The 24,758-nt window shown below is 40.1% G+C and overlaps 1 protein-coding gene across 2 annotated transcripts in view; it reads right to left on the bottom strand.

Annotated features, from left to right (window-relative positions):
- FBN1 (fibrillin 1) overlaps positions 1-24,758 on the bottom strand; it is a 277,248-nt gene that overhangs the window by 61,136 nt on the left and 191,354 nt on the right. Inside the window, exons 33-43 of one of the 2 annotated variants that reach the window (XM_012181624.4) lie at positions 16,839-16,961; positions 16,561-16,683; positions 14,987-15,112; positions 13,052-13,174; positions 11,234-11,356; positions 10,773-10,937; positions 8,404-8,472; positions 8,182-8,307; positions 6,595-6,717; positions 5,714-5,872; positions 2,369-2,440 (exon numbers count right to left, since the gene is read on the bottom strand). In XM_012181624.4, the coding sequence (XP_012037014.1) occupies positions 2,369-2,440; positions 5,714-5,872; positions 6,595-6,717; positions 8,182-8,307; positions 8,404-8,472; positions 10,773-10,937; positions 11,234-11,356; positions 13,052-13,174; positions 14,987-15,112; positions 16,561-16,683; positions 16,839-16,961 (1,332 nt within the window). Of the gene's footprint in view, positions 1-2,368; positions 2,441-5,713; positions 5,873-6,594; positions 6,718-8,181; positions 8,308-8,403; positions 8,473-10,772; positions 10,938-11,233; positions 11,357-13,051; positions 13,175-14,986; positions 15,113-16,560; positions 16,684-16,838; positions 16,962-20,246; positions 24,592-24,758 lie in introns of those variants that run through there. The other variant, XM_060418056.1, reaches the window with a different exon arrangement.

Genomic DNA, 24,758 nt, shown 5'->3' with positions numbered 1-24,758 from the left:
CCACCGGGAAGTAGATTTGATACCAGGAATCCGCTACCAAGCTACCCTTCCTCCCTTATGCTTTTCCACAAACAATCCTCACAAAACCATTATTGAAGGACTTGTTATCCCGGAGGGCCCTTCTACCAGTCCTGTGCAGAGTTTCACAAAACAGTTCAGAAGCCAGGAGGGGATACAAAGTTTTGGTCTTTCCAATCCATTAGGTTTCTGATGCCATTGTTGAGATACTTTTCTTTACATGTCAGAGTCAGGCACCTCTGCCAGGTACTTTGCCCAAGTTGTAACATGGCCACTGACTTTCATGGAACCCACAAGAGCTGCTGCACTTTCAGAAGAATCATACCCTAAAGCCAATCTGCTTTGAAGGGGAAAGTTTACAGGCCACAGATTTATGTTAGACCTTTTTCTAAAGGGCTTGATTTTGTTTGAGGACAAATTGATCTCTTTAACAAAAAAAAAAAAAAAAAAAGCTTAGAATATCAAAGAGTATATTTCTATTTTGAATATAAGTAATTATGCTTTAGATTTTGCACACATTTGTCACGTATGTTGTTAAAAAGTGAGGCAAAGAAATATCACAACTATGTGTCATCAGCAAGAAGCAAAAAAAAAAATTTCAGACATTCTTGAACTATGTACGGGTTAAAACATGAAGTGTTATGTTCACATTCATTTGTTTTAAATATAAGTGATGTATTATCAAGTTTAACAATAACAGGCTGGGTCAAATTTCTAGCCATTGTTAGGCAAAACATAGCAAAAGCACATATTAAAAATTATATTTTCTTTTCCTGTCTGGATTCCATTTGAACTTCAAGTTGGAAAAGTTTATACTTAAAGACAAGATTAATAAACTTGCTATAGTTTTAACCCCACACGAATGAGTTCTATATGCCAACAATCTTCAGACCTTTCAGAAGGAGAGTAGAAAGCTTAAATAAAACAAAGTTTCTCAGTCATCTAAATATTTTGTCATGCTGGAATTTGCTAACAATAAGTATACTGCTAACTATCACATTTCCAGTTTTCAAGAGCTAGAGGCAAAGCAAGCTGTGAGTCAGGACTGGGTTCTGATCCCAGTTCTGTTATTAATTAGCCAAGTGACCTCGGCTGAGTCCCCTTCCCTGTCTGGGCCTCTGTCCCCTCAACTGTAAGGCAAGGCGTTTGGCCTAAGGATGCCTGAGGCCTTTCCAGCTTTATTAGTGGATGCTCTTAATGCTGTTTTGAGTCTTTGCCTGCTGCCAACATTGGAGGGCAGGCCTTGCTGGGGTACATGCCTGGTTCGTCCATGGAGAACCACTACTATTAAAGACCACTTATCTTCGGATCAGAGAGTCTAGGGAGATGAAAAGATCTGTTTTGGGAAGGGGAAAAACAAAGCAGCTGGGGCCAGGTGTTTCATGCCAATGTCATTTAGCAGGTTTTCCTTCCAAACCATGAAGTTTCTTTGGATGTTGACTAGGCTGCGGAGCCATATGGATTTGGCACAAAGAGAGCCAGGCTGATTGCTGGACCAGACCCTTGTTTTCTTAAACAAGGTCACTGGAAAGGCTGATGTGGATTTCAGTTTACTTATTAGCAATAAGGTGGAACAGACCAAGTGGTGATGTTTGCTACTAGACACAATTGCTCAGAATTCAGAGGGGCATCTGAGGATCCGTATAAATCACATTGGGGAAAAACTCAGAGAATGCAATGGCTTTCCATCTATTTTTATGTTATTTGGTTTTAAACCACAAAGGCCTTGCTTCTACTGGCTGAACGCTGTGCAGTATTTCTGAATCTCACATAAGCATCTTGAGCACTGCAGTGGTCTCTGCTCCAGTTACCAGACAGGCCTCAGATTGGAAAGACTTTTATATTTCACATCTAAAAATCCCAAAGCAGATGACCAGTGGAGATTCCCTGTGAGATAAAAGTGATCCACCAAAAGGGCTTTATATGAACAACCCACACATAAGGATTGGTATGAACAGTCATATTAAACTCTTGTCTTAGTCAGACGGAAGGATTGGGAACTACAGTCAAATCAAACGTCAACTGGCTTTCCTCCCAGAATCTCTCTTTTTGTTGATGCCTAGGGTTGGTTTAACGAAGCTTGATTGTGATTTTGTGAAAAGCTTTCCAGTCCCCTTAATCATGACCAACAAATGCTGCTGCCAATTAGGTGGAGCTACACAGGGTGTCTGCACAGTTTGTTTCAAACTAAGAATCAGAATTTCAATAAAGGTAAATGGCACTGTCTAATGCTTTTTCCTTCTAAGAAACAAACAAAAAAAAAGCACATTTGAGAAAATAACAGTGTGTACTTCCTTTTCTTAACACAAAGGCAGAGACAAAAATTTGCAACAATGGCATTGTAACTCACCGACAGGTAAACCAGTATAGATGTCGATGACAAAGCCTGGCCGTTGACTTCCACAGAGTGTAGCAAATTCATCTGCAGTGATTGAACAAAGGTGGGGTAAGCGGAGTGGGAATAGGGTAGGCGAAGAGCAATAATGAGCTGAACAAAATTACTTTGAAAACATTCTTAAAAGATATTTACCTGTATTTGGAAGAATTTAAAATAAATTGACCTTTGTAAAAAAAAAATTGAGAATTTCTACAGATGGTGTAACTTTGTCCCTAAGAAAAGTGATGAAGGAAAAGTGACCTCATGTTGACGTAATAATGAGGCTGAAGCAGAGGTCTCTATATCAAATGCACTCATTTGTATGAGCTTGCCTGAGGGAATTTAAGTTTCTATGGGGATGTTGTTCAGCTCTGAAACCTGGGACTGGTCTGAGTGCCTCTTTCCACTCTGGGTTAAGGAATCTAGGATTTAACGAATGTGTACAAAAGCCATTTCCTTGGCAGACTGGGGATAGCAATAGCAAATGTAGCTAAGTTCTTGATTTCAGGTCTGTTAATGACTCATTCATGTCAAACAACCAACTTACCCTCATTACTCTCATTTTTGGAGCTGAATTATTATTTTTGCTGCAGTTCTTTTGTTTGCTCCCTCTCCCTCCCCCGACCCTTTGTCTTTCTCCCCCTGACATGAATTTTCATCAAACTTGCTAATTAAGGATGCGCTAAACGTCATCTGTGGTTCCCTTTAACTCTGAGACTCTGTAATTCCTGATCATGAGTATAACTGATATGGCATGGTATCAATTTAAGCTCAAGATGGCCACTCCCTTATGGGTAAACCTACTGAAAATCAGTAAAAGGTTTCTGGAAGTATTTTACACAAAACATAGCATGTTCTTTTCCTAGTGCTTTCTTTCTTTAATCTATGAGTGTTCACGTCCAACAAGTGTTACACCAGCTCCACTGACCATCCAAACTTCAGGGACTCCTAAAATGTGTGCAGACTGCATAGCTAATGAAAAGCCATGATTGGATTTGGCCAATATTCAACGTGAAGATGAACTCTTGCATTTTATATTAAGGGTATGCAGATACCTAGAACTCAGACAGATATTTCTGAAAGTAAATGACAGTTATGATCAGAGATCTCCATAGTGGTCTGAAAGGGAACGTACAATGGTGCATCAAGATAAAAAATAAAAATACTAGGATATCTATCTTTGTAAAATCTAATTTAAAAACTAATTTTGTGTACATTTTATAATAAAACAGTTTATGAAAATATAAATACATTTCTTAATATAATCAAAAACAAACATACAGAGACACATGTACATATACTTTTACTTGTAAATATACACACATCAAGTGTGGGTAACTGCCAGGTTTTTTAATGATAGCTATGTATATATAATCTTGGGAAAGACTGAAGGCAGGAGGAGATGGGTCAACAGAGGACAAGAGGGTTGAATGGCATCACCAATTCAATGGACACGAGTTTGAGCAAGCTCTGGGAGATGGTGAAGGACAGGGAAGCCTGGCATGCTGTAGTCTCTAGGGTCTCAAAAGAGTCGGACATGACTGAGTGACTGAACAACAATAACAATGTATAATAAAAGATCTGAAGACCAACGGTCAGGATCAGGGGTCAGCAAATATTTTCTTAAAAGGCTAAAAAGTAAATATTTTAGGTTTTGCAAACTGTGCAGTCTTTGTTAAAATTACTCAACTATTTCATGAAAGCAACCATAGATAATATGCAAATAAATTAGTGGGGCCATATTCTCGTAAAATTTTATTTACTAAAATTTGAAGTTCATAAAATTTTCAGATGTCAAAATTACTTTTAGCTTGTGGGCCATACAGAAATAGGAGGCAGGCTGGATTTGACCCACAGGCTCTTGTTTGCCAAACCCAGGTCTAACAACATCTTGCAGAGTGGAGACAACTTGCAATTCTAAGTGATAGCTATTAACATTATTTCTGGAGGAAACAGTGGATGAAATGGTACATTTTACTAAACAAGAATCATCTGTGTTTTTTTTGCATTGTCAGTTAGCACCAGACAATAGATTGGGTATTTTACATATCACTGTGGGGAATGGAGTAGATACTACACAATTCTCAGATCAGTACTTTGCACAGTAGTTCGTTGACTCTAAATCATAAAGATGGTGGCCCAGTGGCTAAGACTCTGCACTCCCATTGTAGGGGGCCTGGGTTCAATCTCTGGTCAGGGAACTAGATTCCATATGCCACAACTAAGACTTGGCACAGGCAAATTAATTAATTAATTTTTAAAAATCATAAAGATGATCTAGATCATCACTAAATGACACCATCATGATATGAACCATCTCCCATATAAGAACACTGCACCAAAGGTTTTGCTTCATTTACTCTTAGAATATGAATTTGGCTCTTTCCTTTTTCAAATAGATAATATTACATAGGTTTTTCTGTATGAGGATATAAGAAGAAATTTCTCTGTATCAAGGAGTTATGCCTTTCTTTTTTTAATTTGGCTGCGCTGGGTCTTAGCTGCAGTACACAGGATCTTCCATCTTTGTTGGGCATCCAGGATCTTTAGTTATAGCATGCACTCTTAGTTGTGGCATGTGGGATCTATTAATAGGCCCCTGGCCAGGGATGGAACCTGGGCCCTCTGCATTTGGAGTGTAGAGTCTTAGCCACTGGACCACCAGGGAAGTCCCTGAGTCATGCTTTTCTTTAGTTCTGAGTTTGCTTTGTGGTCATTGAGACTGTTAGACTCGATCATATCTCTCTTTATATGAGCTACTAGAAGGTGTAGAGCCCAAGCTGTTGCTCATCACTGGCAAGTGTGTAAGACCTCCAGGCTTGGATCTTGTGTAATTACCCTTGCTTTGAGTTTCTTACCCATGCTTTCCATTTGCATTAGGCCTTCTTATTTCACATATGCATCTTTGTGGGCCATCTTGAATTCTTTTTGGAACAAGATTAGTTATGAATAAATAAAATTGATGGTAATAAGTAAGTAAACAATATAGGAATATGGTTTACTTGTCAAACTGCTTTGCGCACTGTTTCCAGACTTTAAGTTATATGGCAAACTCCCTAACAATAACAACTTCTATATTTTTGTGATATGCTGAGTTTATAGGCTGGTAAATGAACTTGTGTAATAAACTGGAAAATATATTTTTGGCTGAAAGGACCAGATCAACGGTGAATTTCAACATTTGCCTTTGTGAGCTAATCTTTTTTTATGAAGACGGACAACGCACCCTTTTCCTCCCCTGGCTGAGAGTCATTTCTCCAACAATTCACGGGGAAGGTATCAAGTTATCTTTCTGGTAATGGCGAAACTAAAACCCACCTGTGCTTGGAATGGGGCACTGTTCACAGGGCTTGTTCCAGGCCCGGCCAATGTTGTAGGAACAACAGCACATCTTCTTGGTCATGTTGAACAACAGTTCTCCATCGCAGGTCTGGTTGTCAGCATAATAGTTCCTGTAGCACAGACTCCTCCTCATATCTAGAGGAGAGGAGGAAGGCAGGGACTGGTGATGCTGTGGGGAAATCCTGATAGGGAGATTCGAACAGGGATGCTCAAGGAAGGAGTCTCTTTTGAACTGTATCATAACTTGGCTTCGATAAGAGCAGTAAAAGCTGGCTCTCAACCTTCCATCTACCTCTGCTGCCACAAAGAAAAGGACTTTAAGAAATATCGGGTTTGCCCAAAAGTTTGTTTGGGTTTTTCTAAAACATCTTACTAAAAACCCGAACGAACTTTTGGGCCAACCTAATATATTCCCTGGTGTTTTGTGCCACGGAACTGAGTCATTATGTAGCTGTGGCCTTAATAAACTTTACATGACTCTCCACCCAGTCGCCTAGTAACAATTCTCCACTGCTCTTGGCAGTGACTTTCTCATTTCCGACTCATGATGTTTTAATACTGTAGGTCAGTGCTGTAAATATCACTGTATAAAGATACACCCAGAGTCAAACAAAAGAAGTACTATTAAACCTTTGTTTGGGATTTTCCAACATTACATTTTAAAGAAAACTCCCAACCACCCACACGAGGTGCTGAGAAAAGACCAAACTTATGGTTTACAGGGGAGGAGGCAAAGGGTGGCAGCACTCGCTCTGATGAGTAACATAACACCGAGGATGAATTGCTAGGGTTGGAGGCTCTTTCTCTCTTTGCAGATGAGGACCGAACATGCTTTATAAAGAAAAGCTGGGACTTACCCATGCAGTTATTCCCCCCATTCACTTGCATGTAGTCTGGAGGGCAGATACAGGTGTAGTTGCCAACAGTGTTGTAACATGTCCCTGGACCACAGATTCCGGGAGTTTCACATTCATTCACATCTATAATCCAAAAAGAAAGTGATATGTGAATATAGAAATTTCACTCTTTGGAATGGTCTGGGACTTGGGGGTCAATCTACATGTTGATAATGGAAGAGAACATCCACAGGGCACTTTGCAATCCGGATAAGAATGTGGATGTTTCGTTCATCAGTGTCCTTAGCCTGTGCCGATGTGTGTGCATTTTCAGGAAAAGGCTTTTAGAAAAGGAAAATGTACCTTCTGATGTGAGTTCTTAATAAATGAGTCTAAAACATCCTCAAACACATGCAGCGATGGAAATGTGGAGGAATGATAATTCTCAAATATCTTTTAGAAAGACAACTATGTCCTTCATACGTTCACAAAATCTCAGGAAGAATTTGATATAACCTGAAGCCATCATGTGAAGAGTTGACTCATTGGAAAAGACTCTGATGCTGGGAGGGATTGGGGGCAGGAGAAAAAGGGGACGACAGAGGATGAGATGGCTGGATGGCATCACTGACTCAATGGACGTGAGTCTGAGTGAACTCCAGGAGTTGGTGATGGACAGGGAGGCCTGGCGTGCTGCAATTCATGGGGTCGCAAAGAGTTGGACACGACTGAGCAACTGAACTGAACTGAACTGAACTGAACTGAAGCCATCAAACACTGGCTTCATGAATCTGCAGTGGTAAGACAGCACAGAAGATAAGCCCACAGAAATACGTATATCATGCATCCTTCCCCATTTCAAACACAGGTGTTGATTCTAATTTATGTTAACTCTATGGGTCTTAAGCCATGTTGTATACATTGTGATGTTTGACTACTACTCAACAAGGTTGTCACTGCTGAAGTCACCTATTAAGCCTTTTGGAAAATCAGAGGAATATTTCTCCTTCAGGACACAAGAAGGTCTCTTCCCTAATCAGTGTGTAACTCCTATATACGGATGAAAACCATTTCCCCACACTAGTCAGTGGTCCACATGCTCTGAAAGCTAACAACAGTCAATAATCTCCATCTTTTCAGTAACACAGGATGAACAGGAGTCATCATTTACACAATACAACCAAAGGAGCTGCCTCAGAAGAGAAGCTCATTTAAATGCTGCGTACAAATAATGAGTGGTAGAGGACAAGACGAGGAGCCCAGAATTGCCCAGAATATAGAAGCCACTGAAATGAGACCTGGGCTACTCCAATAAAAATGGCTTTTCTGAAGAGAATGGAAAATTCACTGTAGGCGTAAATGGGACTATGGCTCAAGATAACAAAAATGCCAATTTTCTCATGAAAAGAAGGAGATTTAGGGTATGCTGAACATATTACATCACTGATATGAGTGCAAGCTGCCACATCTGTGGCATAGTTACCTGGCCATATTGGCATTTAGACATTTTGCTAGAGTCTCAGTTTTCCTGGTGCCTAACTGTACGCTGGTTTTTGAGGTCAGTTCTCAATATCTGAAAGAACTTATCATTCTAAAACGGCCATTTACCATCACACACTCGGGTGTCTTCATTCAGGTAGTAGCCTGTGGGACAGCGGCACTGGAAGCTGCCGAAGGTGTTGATACATTTCCCGCCTTGGCACAACCCTGGGAGCTCCTGACACTCATCAATATCTATCAAGATGAAAACAACAGCATGTCTTTAGCATTGTTAATCAACTCAAGGAAGTTCCAAAGGGGCATGCTTTAAGATAAAGGAAACAGAATTACCTTCCAGTATAACGGTGATAGGGTTGGGTCGAAAACCTTCTCCTCCAGGACAAAGAATTTTGTACTCAGCTACAGAAGCAATCAAACAAAACAAAAACCAGATTGAGTTCTCTGAAATCTAAAATTTCTTTAGAAATAGTATCCTCAAGAGAAATATAGACATCACCTGAAAATATTCATTTACAGGAATTTTGGGCAGTTACCCCACCCAACTGAAGCAAGTTGACATCTTTGTATATACTTGTGCTCTCTAATGGCTTTCTCTACATGTGCCAAACATAAGGCTCCTGTCCTCAGTCTGTGAACCTTCCACCTACTCTCTGGTCTTATGTTCTTACGAACTATTTTATTCTTTATTGCTACTGTTCTTTCTTTTAAAGATTTTTCTTTCCATTTTTATTTTATAACAAACTCCTCCATTTTTATGTTTTGTTCAGTCTTACTTCCTGGGAATCACAGCTTCCCTTAAATACTGCTCACCAGCTTATCCCCAAAACCTTTTCCAAACAGAGCCTTAGGAAAAGCTGTTCTTTCTTGAATGAGATGTTACCTCTCCTCTCCTTAATGACTAGAGGGCTTTCTTGCCCCACCATTTCTGCTGATGGCAACAATGATTCCTCTGGTTTCCAAAACCAGCTTTTTACAGGGTCCTTTGGTTTCCTGCAATAATTCTGTCATCCAAGTATTTCACTCAAAAACATTTCTTTCAGCACCACATACCAGTGTGATCCATACAAGAACACATGGATAAGAATGACCCTCATCTGCTATAGCATTCTGATAAGCATCTATATGAATCAATTCTTTCATAATCATCATGGTCTTTCCAAATCTGATAATCCCCCTTGTGGTTTTCTGAAATTATATGAATATATGCATAAATGTATATATGCACAGATCTCAGTTCTAGCTCTGATCCAGTTTGAGGTAGGGTGGACTTCTAATGCTTGGCTTATCATTCTTACTCAGTGGAACTGATCCCCGCCCACCCCCCTCCCCCCACCCTCCTCCCCCACCACACACACCTAAACATCTTGGTTTGATTCTTTCAGCATCAATGAAATTATTAATAACTATCCTCCTCTTTTATTTTTCTCTCCTCCTCTTTCTGTGACCGTCCATTCTTCTGAAGTCTCCTATTTCATGTCACTCCCTTCCTTCAAGCCCCAATTGAAAAATGTACCAAGTTATCACCACACACTGCCACTCAGAACTGACTTCTGTTTCTGAAGAAAGGAAAGAAAGGGGTGCCTGCCAAGCATTCATTTCTGTGCTGAGTGCTTTATAGGAATGACTTCATTTAATCCTATGAGGCACCTTATGAATGAAGACATAGGCTTGATTACTCCAAGGTTACATGCGTGGCAAGTGACAGAGTGCTAACTGGAAACAGGAACACTCTTTCTTCCACTCATGGCACTCAGTCTGCTCTTGTTTCTTCTCTTATTGAGGTCTACATTGAATAACAGCTTTCATGTTTAGGTAGTATTTTGCTACACTGGATGGGGGAGCCTGGTGGGCTGCCGTCTATGGGGTCACACAGAGTCGGACACGACTGAAGTGACTTAGCAGTAGCAGCATGCTCCCGGAAAGCAGGAACTAGCAATTAGACTAGAATTATCCATCCAATTATCCATGAATTATTACCTTTGCACACACAGAGTATATCTTCTAGGTACTCAACAAATTACCTTGGAGAAACTGAGTAAGTGACCCTTCAACACAGAAAGAATCAATACCTATCTCAATATACCTGATAAAGAGCAGGCACTGACTTTTGCTCTGGAAGCTATATCTGACTCTGAGTCATAATACAGCATCCACTTAGAAAAATGGAAAACTGTTTGTTTTTCAAAGACTAATTATTTCTGTCCTTAAAACACATTCTAAACCTTTAAGTCATACCATAAGACTGGAACAATCTTCCATTTCATATTTGCTTAACTAATGGCTTCTTTTTTACCCAGGGAAACTCCACTCTGTCCTAGAGCTTCTAAAACCAGCCAACAGATGACAAGAGGAGAGATCAACGTGTCCAAATATGACATAAGTAACCTAGTCTGGAAAACCTTATTTAAAATAATGCTTTCTTCTTTATACTCAGACAGAAATGAGATGTTACCTGCGCCACCTGACCTTTGAGTGCAAGCCAACTGGAGAGGCATTCAGACTCCCACATTGGGAGTGGGAGTCCCCAGCAGGGCTGAAATGAATGATCTCGACCCCTCAACCCCCACTCCCTTCACCAACTGAAGAATACAGACCAGTAGCAGCTCCCTCTCTCTGTGGCTTCTATCCTCTGGAGCTAGACAGGAGAACTGGGTGGAGCTGGACTAATAATAATAATGAATAGGAGGATGTCCACTTACATGTGTTCACAGGCGGGCACAGCTCACAAGGAGTGCCCCAGGCTTTACCCAGAGAACAGCAGCAGGAAGCCTTGGAAACACCAACTCCAATTTCATTGCTGCAGGCTGTATCTCCATTGTCTCCCCGAGGACGGATATCCAAATAGCAGTTTCCAGAGCGGGTATCTATTTACCACATGCAAACAAAAGAAGTGTCAGGCAAATTCTTTCTACGTCAGGGTTGAAAATTCAAACCTACTTCTAAAACTGTTTAAAAACCATAATTTAAACTAAAAGTGCCACAACACAGACACTGGGAATTGACCTAGAGAAAAGGACCTGAAAATACAAACCAGATCCAGGAAATGTTTACATTTCATTGTATTATTTTATTACTTTTTTCAGAAGTTGAGAAGCAATGTTCCATGTTGCCTTAGACATAACCAACAGTGTGTTTCTCTGAAAAGTGTTTAAGATCTTACCGACACAGCCAACTCGAGTTGGATTCAGCTCAAAATCGGGTGGACAGTCACAGGTATAGCTGCCTGGAGTATTGACACAGTTCCCACTGATGCACGTGGTTGGATCCAGGCATTCATTAACGTCTAGAACCGAACAGCAAGGGCCAGAGTTATTACCTGAGCCAATGTGGGGCGGGCGTCACTGTAAAACAGTAGCACCAAAATCTCGGGCTCCCAACTCGAATTTTTAAAGAGTTTCCAGTTATAATTGCCCCTAGAAATATAGTCTTCCACTTCTGAAACAAAATCCCTCAGGAAGGAAATATGTCATAGCCTTTGGTCTCTTTCCCCTGGAACACATTTAACATTCAAATTTGTCATCAGGAGAAAATATAACTTTGGAACAAGGAAAAATATTCCAGTGAAGGTAACTGAAAACAAAACACTACTGTGACCTCAGGTCAACCAAAAATTCAGACACAGGTTTTAAGAAAATATATTTAATATGTGCAGCTTGTTATTTTATCAAATGAGAGCAAGATGTCTCAGGGAAGCGGCCGGAGCAGGCGACTTCTGCTGCTTCCCCCGCTGGGTGGACTGGCCTTGCTGTAGCTGAGCGCAAGCACAGACCGCATGCACGAAGCTTAGCATGTTCCTTCAGGCCTACTAAGAGTCTCTCTCCCGTTACTGATGCTGGGCTGAATATTTCCCTTTCAGTTTCTATTCAAAAACGGAGTTCCAGATATTTAGGACATGGGTTTTGGCAAATGCCATCCCTGTGTAATCCTTTTGTCTCTTTTGAACACTTGTGAAATATTCAAAACCAGACAAGCTGATTCAGAGAGAGGAGATGGGGGACTGAGGATGATCCCTTCCCTTCTGCTCCTCCTGCTCGGACCTGGTAACCCTTCTGGAGGTTCTGTTGTGAAAAATGCTTTCGCTCAAATCTCATGGGATCTTAGAGCGGGCAGGGCAGACTAAGAGCAATCAGGGTGGGGAGGAAGGAATGATGCTGGTGGTGATGAGAGACATGGGGGAGAAGCATGGCCAGGGAGAGGTGACTCACTGCAGTATGCTAGAGACTGACTTGGGGTCATAATTGTTTTTAGGAAAACCAAGAGAAGAAGGGGTGCCTGGGGAAGAATGCTGTGATCCAGAGCAATTTCAGGGAGGTGGTGATGGTGGTCATAATTGGAAAGCCACTGAGTCACGGTTTGTTTAGGTAGCTGGAAAAACTGGGGTTTTCTTGAAATCCTGATCCCATAGAGAATGGAATCTGTTTCCTTAGGATCATTGAACGGAAGGAGGATGAAGACCTGAAAATGGCTCTCAAAGTTTTAACTCAGTGCCGAAGCGAACCGAGGGACAGTCGTCTACAGAATGCCTCCTATGGCTTTCCTAGCTTCTTCCTTACATTCCTGGAGGGTTCTTTGCTCCACAAGAAAATGATCTACACACTAGAAATGGGTGGCTGACTGTTATGGACCATGTTCTCTGGTAACACTCTGAAGTGAGTGTCTCAGCAGAGAAGTTCAAGATGAAATCCACGATCCCAGGGCACAGCTTGCAAAAGCAAACTCTCCAAAATGTGTCCAAGAAGAAACGGAACTACAGGAACATGCCTCTGTAGCCACAAACTTGTATCTAAGGCTACTGACTGCACTTTGAGCTCTCCTCCACTTTTTCCTCTGCACCCTCACATCTAATTGGTGCAGGTCTGAAAAGCCCTGCTTTTCTTTTGCAACTCCATGAAAAACCTGGTGTGGTCCCCGCAAGACACCAGCAGCTGGGTCCCCTGGGACGCCTGAGAGCAGATCTTGGTGCGAATGGAAGCCTTACCTGTGCAGTTCCCACCACTTCTGTCCAGTTCATAGCCGACCTCACATTCACAGCGGAACAGGCCAGGGAGGTTGTGGCAAGTTCCAAAAACACAGATGTTCGGAAGAGAGCACTCATCGATATCTTGGGGAACAACGGAAAAGGGGAGCAATTAAACTATTGTTCTTGCCAAAGAAGCTACCCAATGTAATAAGGCAAGTGATGTTATTATTAAGAAAATGAAGACTATCTGACATCAATCTAGGTCCTTTTCCTACAGGCTTTCAGATGATCTGCCATCTGTTAGGAAGCCTCCTAGGTGAGAACTTCCCTTTTCTCAGCCCCTACTACATGCCAAGCAGAGGGCTAGGCATTTCACCTGTACGTTAGCCCATTTATGGTGTTTTATGTGGGTCCACATCACTTTTGTAAAGGAAGAACCAAATGAGCCCACTTAAGACTAAATTCTTTGGTTGCTCTCATCTATATATTCTTGTTTTGGTAGTGAGTTAAAATTTTAAGAACCCCAAAGTCTTTGCGGTAACTTTTATCATCAGTTTATATAGTCCTCTGTGTCCCTAGTACTGTGGTGTGTGTTTGCAACTGCTGATGGACATCTAAAAACTGCAGACGCATTTTCCAGGCTTGTCCTGGCCTCACGTTAACATTCTGCTTGTGCACACAGGCACATTTTCAGCCTTGAGACTGGCTTTTTAATCGCCATGAGCATTCTGCCAGTGATGATTTATATTAAGAACAAACAAACAAACAAAACCTTGCCTTATAGCATTAAGGGAAGCAAAACTTTCACTGTGCCTATTTCTGTTCCCAGAGGTGGCACAGTACCTGTTTTCCTTGGATGTTTGCAGTAAGAAAAGTAAACAAGGCATTAGGCACATGGTCAAGAGCATTATTAGTTTCTTGCCTCAGAGGAATTTTTTTTTATCAGATTCTGCCTACTTCATATAAACTGTGTGAAGAACACCCAATGGTTTCATAACAAAGAAAAGTATTTACGTAGAACTATATGAGGGAATCAGTATACAGCTCATACCTAAAGATTAATTTTGGAGTTAATGTCCTAGTAACAGGCAACAACTATTAGTTGAGACATTAATCAAGGTCTTGTTTAAACTTCTACTGTCAATCGTTATCATGCGTTTATTTCTACTGAAATCTTCTCAGTTTACTGTGGTCACTAATTCTTCTCAATGAGGGATGATAATGTGCTTAGATTTGACAAGCGTGGGTAAAAGAGAAGAATCTTGTGTTTCCTGGTGGGATCCATCCTTAGGCAACAGGTTCTCAGGACTCTTCCTGTCTGACCAGCACTTCTCAGAAAGACAGGGCCTTATGCTAAGAGACATTGTGACCTACGGTATTATCCCTAGGGACCCCTTACTGAATGGATTTGCAAAAGACTGTTCCATGTTATATGTATTAGATATTTAGAGACCATCTGAGACATACGCAGGACATTATTCTATGGACAAGACCATTCAGTCTGCTGGTATTTTAAAACCTTTATTTCTAGAAACCAAACCATAGCTGAGATAGAAACTGTGTTCCTGTATTTAAAAAGAATCCTTCTCTATTAGGGCACCAGCACTTTGAGCTCTTTCCCCCAGCAATGAGGATGAATATGCTGCATTGAGTTGGTTATCCTCATTCTCCCTATGACTAAATGGGTGTGCTCTTGCAAACCACCTGGCCAAAGTTGGATGTGAAGAAGCTTAGGGCCAAGAAGCTGAGATTTCTCTCTGCACAAAGAGAAGTGGTCTGGCTGGACACCCAATCTCTACACAAACTGCACCAACACGTTAGATGGGAAGCCAAAACACACCTTGGTGTAAAAAACAACAACAACAAAAAACCCAGACAAAAACCACCAGGAACACTTAAATAACCTAATCTCATCCGGCCCGCAAAGCCCAGGGCAGCATCCCCGTCAGTTACCTTCACAGGCTTTCCCATCAGCACTGGGCACAAAGCCCATGTCACATTCACAGCGGTATCCTCCTGGGGCGTTAAGGCACTGGCCGTTGCCACACAGATTTAGATTCTCAGAGCACTCATCAAGATCTATAGCCAGAAAGAAACACAAGTTACTCTTTTTAGGAGCTTTCTGTTGCTCAGGTCTGAGAACTTTTATACTTGTGAACTTCCAGAAGGTACTAGTCACCATAATTTCTACTTGAAACATTGAAACTCACTTTTCTCTTTTGAATGCCAGTATTAAATATGTAGTGAACATGGGGTTCAGAGACAGAATCCTGAATGCTAAGTTATCTCTAATGATATAAAGTGGGTAATAAGTTAAAGGGATCATTCACATTCAGGCTTCTGCAAGCAGGCTAATCAACATGAGGATATATCCATGGCAGGAAATAACATATCATGGTTTGTGCCTGATTCTCAAAATCCAGGCTCAGATCAGATGGGCAGCAAAAGACCTAGAATAGCAGCTATTGAAGAGACCAAAAAGTCCTATCTACTTAATATCTTCTGAGTTTTGCTAATAATCACAGTCATTAAACATCAAACACACCAACCATACATGCCTGGTACATGAAACTTGGAGTATTTTCTAGAAAGCGATGGGAGGTTTGTGATGACAAAACTTTACTGGGTTAAGCAAAAACAATTTCAAATATGATGAAACTTTTAGTGAGTTAAAACAAAATCCAGGCAAATCACTTACTGGGCCTCAACCTTTTTTATGTTTAAATGACTTCTTGTGAGCAGAGCGCTCAGGGTAAATTAATGCTTCAGGTCATATAAGCAGCTATGCTACCTAATGGCCAATGAGAAATACTCCTCAGTATCTTATTTAATGCCAGTGCCCTGACTTTAAAAAATGCTGTCTGTATATATATGGTCATAAGTGTATCATCTCTTTATACAATGCTTCTAATCATATATATTTAAATATATGTGACAGTCCACGTTAATTCTATGATGATGCATTAGCACTGACAAGAAGATGTCATTAATATGTTGTAAAACTGGAAGTGAATGAATTCCTTTCAAAGCAGTTATGAAATTCTTACTTATACCAATGTGGAATGATCACAATGATGGCTAGAGGGAAAAAAAATATATGCTGATAATCTGCTCCAGAATATCTCATTTCTTTTCTTCATATAGGTTCTTGCATCAAGTTCACTCTTGGGTTCAGTATTGAAAACAAGTCAGCAGTGAGACACAGGCACAAAATATCAAGGCTAAGGTTTACAAAAGGTAGCATGATTTGTTTTAAACTCATGACATCATCACATACAGTGACACATATATCAACTATCTAACTATATATATCTATGTAAATATATATTTAGTTTCTGAGATCTCCCTGATTGATTCAGCTACAAATTTCCATTCCACAGGAATGTCATTTCAAATAACTGTATTCTGTTCCAAATTGTCTATAAATGACCCAGCCTTCAAAACACAAGTGACGGTCTGTCTTAAGGACATGGAGCACCTGGCTTTTCTGACTGCCCTTTACATGGCTGTTTCCAACATGAGCATACCTGTACAGGTGAAGCCATCGCCCGTGTACCCCTCCTTGCAGAGGCAGCGGTAGGAGCCCATGGTGTTCTTGCAGTCTGCATGTTGGCTGCACATGTGGGTTCCATTGGAGCATTCGTCCAGGTCTTAAGGAAAGAGGTGACATGTCATTACGAACAGAAACTGTGACATTTAAAATCAATAATACACATGTTAAATTTTTCTTTACAGGACTGAGATTTTCATATTTATAATCCATGCAGTTCATAAGAAGCAATTTCTTTTTTTTTTTCCAACCCACCAGTGCACTTAATGCCATCTCCAATCCACCCGGGGCTACAGCTACATTTGAAGCTTCCTGCTGTGTTGGTACATACAGCGTGTCTGTCGCAGTTGTGCGCTCCAATTTCACATTCATTGATGTCTGGGAAAATAACCAGTGGGTTAAAAAGAAAAAAAAAGTTTAGCACAGATGCTAAATAACTCAGCAATATTCAACAGTTGACTTGCTTTTACACTTCTGACAGTGTAACAGCGATCAATTCAGCACTGATGTTCATACTTTACTTAAAACGAATGATTTTAAACTTCAAGATACAAAGAACAATATGATGCTACTTCTTTTTGTTAACTTTAACTATTTTCCATTATTTTAAGTGTCCAGTTACCGCAAAACAAAATGAAACCTCATTCCAGTTGAAGATCTCAAAAAAAGTGAGCTGCCTAACATTCTATTAATGCTCATGGTCATATGTTTCTATTCCCAACATTTTCACTAAATTAACTATAGAGAAATGATGCACATTGCTTTCGTATCTTCTATAGACAAAGGAATACAATGTTGGCATGTTAGAAAACATTTTCAATCCTAGTCTATTAACTAAATATATGTAATGTTTAAAATGTAAAACATTGTACAATAGTGTAATCACACTTCACTTCTATAAATGTTTCACTTTAGGTATTGCTAATTCAAGCATTTATAGAGAATATTCCTTAAGGTAGTGTGTGAACCATCTTTTTTGAGTCCTAGCACTTTGGGACCCAAGTCTTCTTGAATATTTCTTGTAAAACTCAAATCAATTCAAAAGAGATTTTTCAGTAAAACAAGAACCAGTCTAAGGTCACATTGTTAAAAGACTCTAAATTCTCAAAAATTCTCAATTCTTAAAAATTCCATTTCCAAATGTAATCAAGATAGATTCTGTAATACAGAAGTGTTATAGAAGAGAATATAAAGCATGAAGTGAAATATTTTTTGCTTCCTGTGATATTGTGATTTATAAGAAGAAATAAATATTAGGTCTTTATCCTGTTTCTGGCACAGAACTCCTAAAACCCTTGGAATTTCCTAAGTGCTAAGAGTGATAAAGGTGTCTTTTGTTATGTTAATGAGGCAACTTTTGGAAAGCACTTCAGGATGGGGCTGGTTGCCAAGAGAACCAATCTCTGATTCAGTTCAGTCGCTCAGTTACATATGTCCGACTCTTTGAGACCCCATGGACTGCAGCTCGCCAGGCTTCCCTGTCTATCACCAACAGCTAGAGCTTACTCAAACTCATGTCCATTGAGTTGGTGATGCCATCCAACCATCTCATCCTCTGTCATCCCCTTCTCCTCCCGCCTTCAGTCTTTCCCAGCATCAGGGTGTTTTCCAGTGAGTCAGCTCTTCACATCAGGTGGCCGAAGTATTGGAGTTTCAGCTTCAGCATCAGTCCTTCCAATGAATATTCAGCATTTCCTTTAGGATTGACTGGTTTGATCTCCTTGCTGTCCAAGAGACTCTCAAGAGTCTTCTCCAGCACCACAGTTTGAAAACATCAATCCTTGGCACTCAGCCTTCTTTATGGTCCAGCTCTCCATGAACAGTATGGAAAGCCTCCTCCTGAGTTACACACTTTTAACGTGCTGTGCTCATGCTCAGTCACGTCCGACTCTTTGCAACCCCATGGACTGCAGCCTGCCACGGTCCTCTGTCCATGGAAGTTTCCAGGCAGGAATACTGGAGTGGGTTGTCATTTTCTACTCCAGGGGATCTTCCCCACCCAAGGACTGAACCTGCATCTCCCGCATTGGCGGGTGGATTCTTTACCACTAGTGCCATCTGGGAAACCCCTATACACTGTTATAGTAAATTGATAGATCAAATGAATAAACTGGTTTCCTGAGTTCTGTGAGGTACTCTAGCAAGTTAATCAAACCTAGGGAAGGAGTAATAGGAGCTTCTGATTTATAGCCAATTGGTCAGAAGCTCACGTAACAAACAACCTAGACTTGTATTTGGCATCTGAAGTGGGCATAATTGTATGGGACTGATCCCTTAACCTGTGGAATCTGACACTATCTCCAGGTAGATGGTTGTCAGAACTTGAGCTGAAAAGTAAGACAAGGAGTTGGTGATCGTAATTGGAACTGGTACCACAATCTTATTTCCCAAAATTAATCCATTATATAATGAAAAACATTATAACCTCATAATCAACTTTTTCATTAACTAAGAACAAGAGCTCTTAGGTATGGATGGATACTATGACTCTATATGGAAACCAACATTTAACACAAAACTTAGATCAAGAAGGCAAATCTTGGCATATGAAATGTTGCAAGAATTTTCAGCAATCACTTGAATAGTGGCATAAAAAAAAACTGGGCAAGCAACTAATGTTTACCCTTTTGTTTACTTAAGAAGCCCAATTAGATGGTTTGAAAGTGTTTGGAAGCATGCTATTTGCCAAATGCTCCATCTGCAGTTCTGAAATGGTCCTGAGATCATTTGGCTTCTTTATAGCTTCTAGAGCAAACACAAAATACAATAATGCCATTTTTTCCTATAAAAATACTTTGCAGTATCACTAATAAGTGAAATGAAAACATGCCTGGAAGAATGTCCTGATAGTGACAATGTATTGTGTAGGTGAATTTTAAAGTAACCTTGGCAGCCACATGAACCTACTGAGTTATTAAGGCAGGTCAAGGGAGGCACATACCAGGCAGCTTTAAACTTATGACTGGGAGCTTTAACCAACTGACTAATTGAGCATGGCACATTCCAAGGAAATGAGGAGGAGGGCCAGCCGAAGGATAATAGTGGTAAATAAGCAGGGAATTCAAAAAAGTAACCCTGAACTCCAGGCTCCCAGGCAGGGCCACCAACACTTCCTTCTTCCTCAGATAATCACTCCCTGCAGTGTCCTGCCTTAATGGCCCATCTTCATGTGTCCTGATCTCTGAGTTAGGCAGAAACAATGAATTTCCATTGCCTAAGAGTTGAAACCTCCAGATGTTTAAGAATCAAGGAATTTTCTAAGTGCAAAGAACTTAGGATATGACTTTCCTAATCCCCAATTTCTCAGAGGAGGAAACAGAGGTCCCCAAAGGCATGGGAACTTGCCAGGGCCCCAAGGTCAGTGAGAAGAGCCCGAAGCACCTGGGACTCAGTTTCCCATCCCCTGTTTGATGCTGTCTGTCTTCAGCCACGGCTGCCTTATATCAGGCTGACTTCTTCAGTCACATCAGTACTTTGTTCTAAGTCCTGATGAGAAGTCTGCTTTCAGGTGTCTTGGTTGAGTATTAATAGACTTACAGAAATATTCACTCATCTTTTCTACTAAGTACAATTTTCAGAGATGATCCATAGCCTGTCAATATGATAATCCTGTTATCTTTTCCTTTTCAATTTTCTAATGACCAAAGATAATCTTTTCATGTGGTTTTTTTTTTTTTACCTTCCATATTTAATCTCTATTAAGAAAATAACTACTTTTTTTTTTAAAGGAGAGTCTCCCTTCTTTTTTTTTTTGTTTTTTTTTTTTTTACCATTAACAATATACAAACATAAATTTCTAATGCAAGAAAATATTTGCAATTTCACCACAATGTTTTCAAGGCAAAAAGAAATTATGTTTGTAAGAGGAGGCCATGTATCGTGGGCTATGGAATAGAAGGAGAGACAGTAAGTCAGGAGGCCATATTCAATTTTCTATTTTGTGAATCTTAGCATAAGTCATTATCTCAATAGCTTACACTACCGGTTTACAACAAATGAATTAAAAAGACTTGGTCATAAAGTCTAAAGACATCACTGAATAAAAGTTTTCTGCATGTGTGTGTGTATGTGTGTGTACACACCAACTATTATTCATTAATTGCTTCCATGGAAGACTTGGGCCTAAGACTGTACTTCATTGTAAAAGCAAACAGAAGGGGAAACTGAGCCATAAGGGAAAGAAGCAAACAAAAACACCGTATTCAAACACTCTATTCTTCAATAATACGAAGGAAACAAAGCACACGCTTGCCAAGAACATCTCTTTCTGCACAAGTGTTCTCTTTCCCCCACAAGTTTGCTCCAGACAGAAAATTCCTTTTTAAGATTAAGCACAAGCCAAGAAAAGCAAAGAAATTCAAATTTAGGGCTGACACTGCAACCTCCTTCCCCCCAACTAAAGCTCCCTCTCAGAGACTCCAAGGTCCCGCTGGCGTGGCTCTTGTGAAGAGCAACGGTGTTGTGTGGGCAGACCCCATGCCCAGGCTCGGGGTGGGCTCCACTTGAATCTGACACTAGAGAAAGAGCTTGTGCTCTGAGCTGCTCTGGCCCCCTTGGACAGCCATGTCAGGGGAGGCTGTGTCATCCACTCCAATGCTTGCCTTCCTGCCAGGTGGGGTCAGTCTCTGGGCATCGAGTCCAGCAGGGCTGGCATGCTGTGGAATCTCTGTGGGGAGGCGGTGGGGAAGGGGACCTGAGAGTGAATGGAGAGGCCAAACGTGAAGGCTACTTGCATTTTTCAATTTGGACCCACATTTGAGCCAAGATTATTTAACTGAACACCCACGGAGTTTTCACAGGCTACCAGCCAGTGGAGGACAATTAGCAGTGATAAGGAGCTGGAAGGAAATGAGGGCAAATTTTCACTGAGGGCTGGTGGTTTTGAAGTATATGATTCTCTTTCATGGACTACACCCACAGCAACATGTCTCCTATGTAAAGCAGAAAGACTGAAATGAAATTGCCCAGCAATCCCGCTATTAAAAAAATTTTTTTATTGGAGTATAGTTGATTTACAATATTGTATTAGTTTCAGGTGGACAGCAAAGTGAATCAATTACACATACACATATATCCACTCTTTTTAAGATTCTTTTCTCCTATGGACCATTACAGAATATTGAATTACTCATGCTGTTTTAACTGAAAACAATCCTGATTTTAATCACATGTCTGTAAAGCAACTATACTCCAATAAAAAAAATAAAATAAAATAACTGATATTCCAAAAAAAAAAATCATATGCTTTACTCACTGACTGAGTAAGCACGTGATAGGAGGTGGTTCGAACAGATTAGCATGAGAAAGCTAGGAGCCACCGAGAAACTCAGAAACTCAGTTTTCCTTCTTCCAAACTGTTGTCTGATCACAACTGTGTAGAATGAGAACCAGAAGAATCAGAATGAGAATCAGAATACACATTCCTTGTATGTGTGGACCACAGGAAAACCTGTAATCCAGCCCCCATAAAACAAGGATTGAAGAGCCACATTCTAGGTTATAAGAAAATGTCTCTTCTCCTTTCATTAAATCAAATGTTCCCCTCAGCCTTATCCACAATTTGAACAAAGCTTAAGGAGCAAGAAGAAACCCTTAACATCTGTGTGGGCTGGGAATGTAAGTCAGTGGGTGGATTCTGAACACTGCTAAAGTGATTGGGGGGAAAAACATGTTTATTTGTTAAAATGGAAACAATCAGTAATGACAGGGGAGCTGAAATATTTAGACAAAGCTGTAATGGAACCCAGAGGACATTTTTAAAGTTCTCATGAAACAAAATTCCTCTCTATGAAATAACATACATATTTTTATGACTCCTTTATAAGGTAACTCATTTAAAATATACATATACTTATTATACATGTACAGAAATATAAGTAGATATATTTCTTTTATCCATCATCAAAATATATTTCCAGGTTTGTTCTTCACTGTGATTTGTTGCAGGGCTTCTTATCCCATTAGGCAAGATACACATCTCTATTTACATTAGTTGCCTGGGACATTATAAACACTTTTCTTTAATGTACAATCACCAGGGTAACCTGATGGTATTCTAAGTTGTAAGTGACACTAATTTCAAACTAATAGCAGGCTAAAAGAGTCCCAGTTAGATGGGATTAAAAAAAAAAAAACATTTTGGCTCAGATTTTTAAAAACTTGTTTTTAAGTATACCAAACTTGCTGCCAATTCCTGTTTGTGTAAGTAATTTCCAATCCAATGTGATACCCTTGGTTGTTAATAGCAGGATTTACAGAGAACCTCTTTTTCTTCCTGCCCTAAGGCACCCTCTCCTCCATCCTCCACTGCAGGGCTTCTAACCCAAGGGGAACACTTGCATAACTATGGGGCACCCTGGTGATTTTCCCAAAGCTCCTGAACCAGTAAAAGAACTAGGAACAAAATTCAGAATTCTACTCCATTACATGAGAATATCATATGCCATGCTACTGTGATATCAAAAGGGCCATGAAATTCAATTATTCTCCCTACAGTACTAGCTGAATTTTATGCAATTGAAAAATCATTATAGGCTATAATCTGAAGTGGGAAGGGGGATGCTGGCCCTTGGGAGAAGATACAGAATATTTCTTGGACTTCAAATCCATGTTTCTGTTCATGCGATTTACTAAGACTGCTGTTCTTAATGTAAAACTGGGGTCATCTCATTTAATGAGGAGTACACAGCTCTTTTAACTATACTCTAGTGTCTGTATAAACTCAGTTACAAAAGCAAGCCTTTTAATATAGAGAGTAAGATTTTCCTTCTTTAAACTGATTTTAAGCATCTTAGTAAATAGTATCACAGAATTCTGCTAGACTAGAAGTTATGTTTTTAATTAAAATGGGCTCTAGACACTGCATCTATGTGACTCATTTTATAATGACAACAATAACTACTATTTACTGACCAGATATTATATGCCAAGCACTATGCCAAGGACATTATATACATTATACCTTATTTACCTAAAATGGTATTAATGTTGCATGAAAATTTAAGCTTTCTTCATGGTAAGAGATCTAAAATAGTCAGCCTCTGCACGTGCCTCTTTAGCTGAAATTTAGAGTATGAAATTCCAGAGATCTTTTTTGTATAGGGAATGAAGACTGTCCCATTGGATTAACATCTCCCTTCCTAAGTATCACGGTTCTCTGGGTTGAATTTCAGTGAGTTCAACTTGGCCAAGCAACAGTATTAGCCTCTACTAGGCAAAATGAAATACACAACCGTCCTACCTTCCCTTGTGTTACTACCAGACCAACACCCCTTACCCTAAGTCTTAAATTGTTACTGAAAGCTAAAAATAAATCTTGAACCACACACATGCTGATATAAGCATCACTTGTACCCCAGGGAACACATGAGGACTAGGGATTTTAAACTCTGTGCCATGTAACAGAATGGAACCCTAGTCATGCTTCATATGAAGACTAATATAGTGACATGAAAGCATTCTAGCTACATGCTTCTTTTTATAACTTGGCTAAAATCTGTCATTTTTTTGAATGAACAGCAATTTATTGGTGACATCTGTATATCTATATTTTTTAAATCGCATTATTGAACAGTTTAATAGCACATATATTGGAAACTTTCTTGAAAAAGATTGATATAACTAACATCAGTTAACAGCAAGTATTTTAATGTTTAAGTCACAATGGCTTACCAAACTGGCTTTTGAAATTAAAGTCTATTATTTGTAAAGAAATTATGCAGTTAACTAATTCAAGCCCACCATGGTCTCCATGATGTGTGATTTTTCTATTTTATTTTAAAATGTATTTATTTTTGGCTGTGCTGAGTCTTCATTGGTGCACACCGGCTTTCTCCAGTTGCGAAGAGCAGGGACTCTAATTGAGGAGAGCAGGCTTCTCATTGCGGTGGCTTCTCTTGTTGCAGAGCACGGGTTCCAGGGCGCATGGGCTTCAGTAGTTGCGGTGCATGGGCTGAGTTGCCCCAAGGCATGTGGGATCTTCCTGGATCAGGGATTGAACCGGTGTCCCCTGCATTGCCAGGTGGATTCTTAACCACTGGACCACCAGGGAAGTTCCTTCATTGTGTCTTAAATTATGCTAAATCCCATAATCTGTTTCATTACTATAGGCGACTACAGTAAAACTTCATTATTCCATGTACTACTCCATCATTGCCTCAAGTTTGAAAATCAATT

This window comes from Ovis aries, chromosome 7 (assembly GCF_016772045.2).
Source record: "Ovis aries strain OAR_USU_Benz2616 breed Rambouillet chromosome 7, ARS-UI_Ramb_v3.0, whole genome shotgun sequence".
Taxonomy (NCBI): Eukaryota; Metazoa; Chordata; class Mammalia; order Artiodactyla; family Bovidae; genus Ovis; species Ovis aries.
This window is presented reverse-complemented; position numbering and strand designations above follow the sequence as displayed.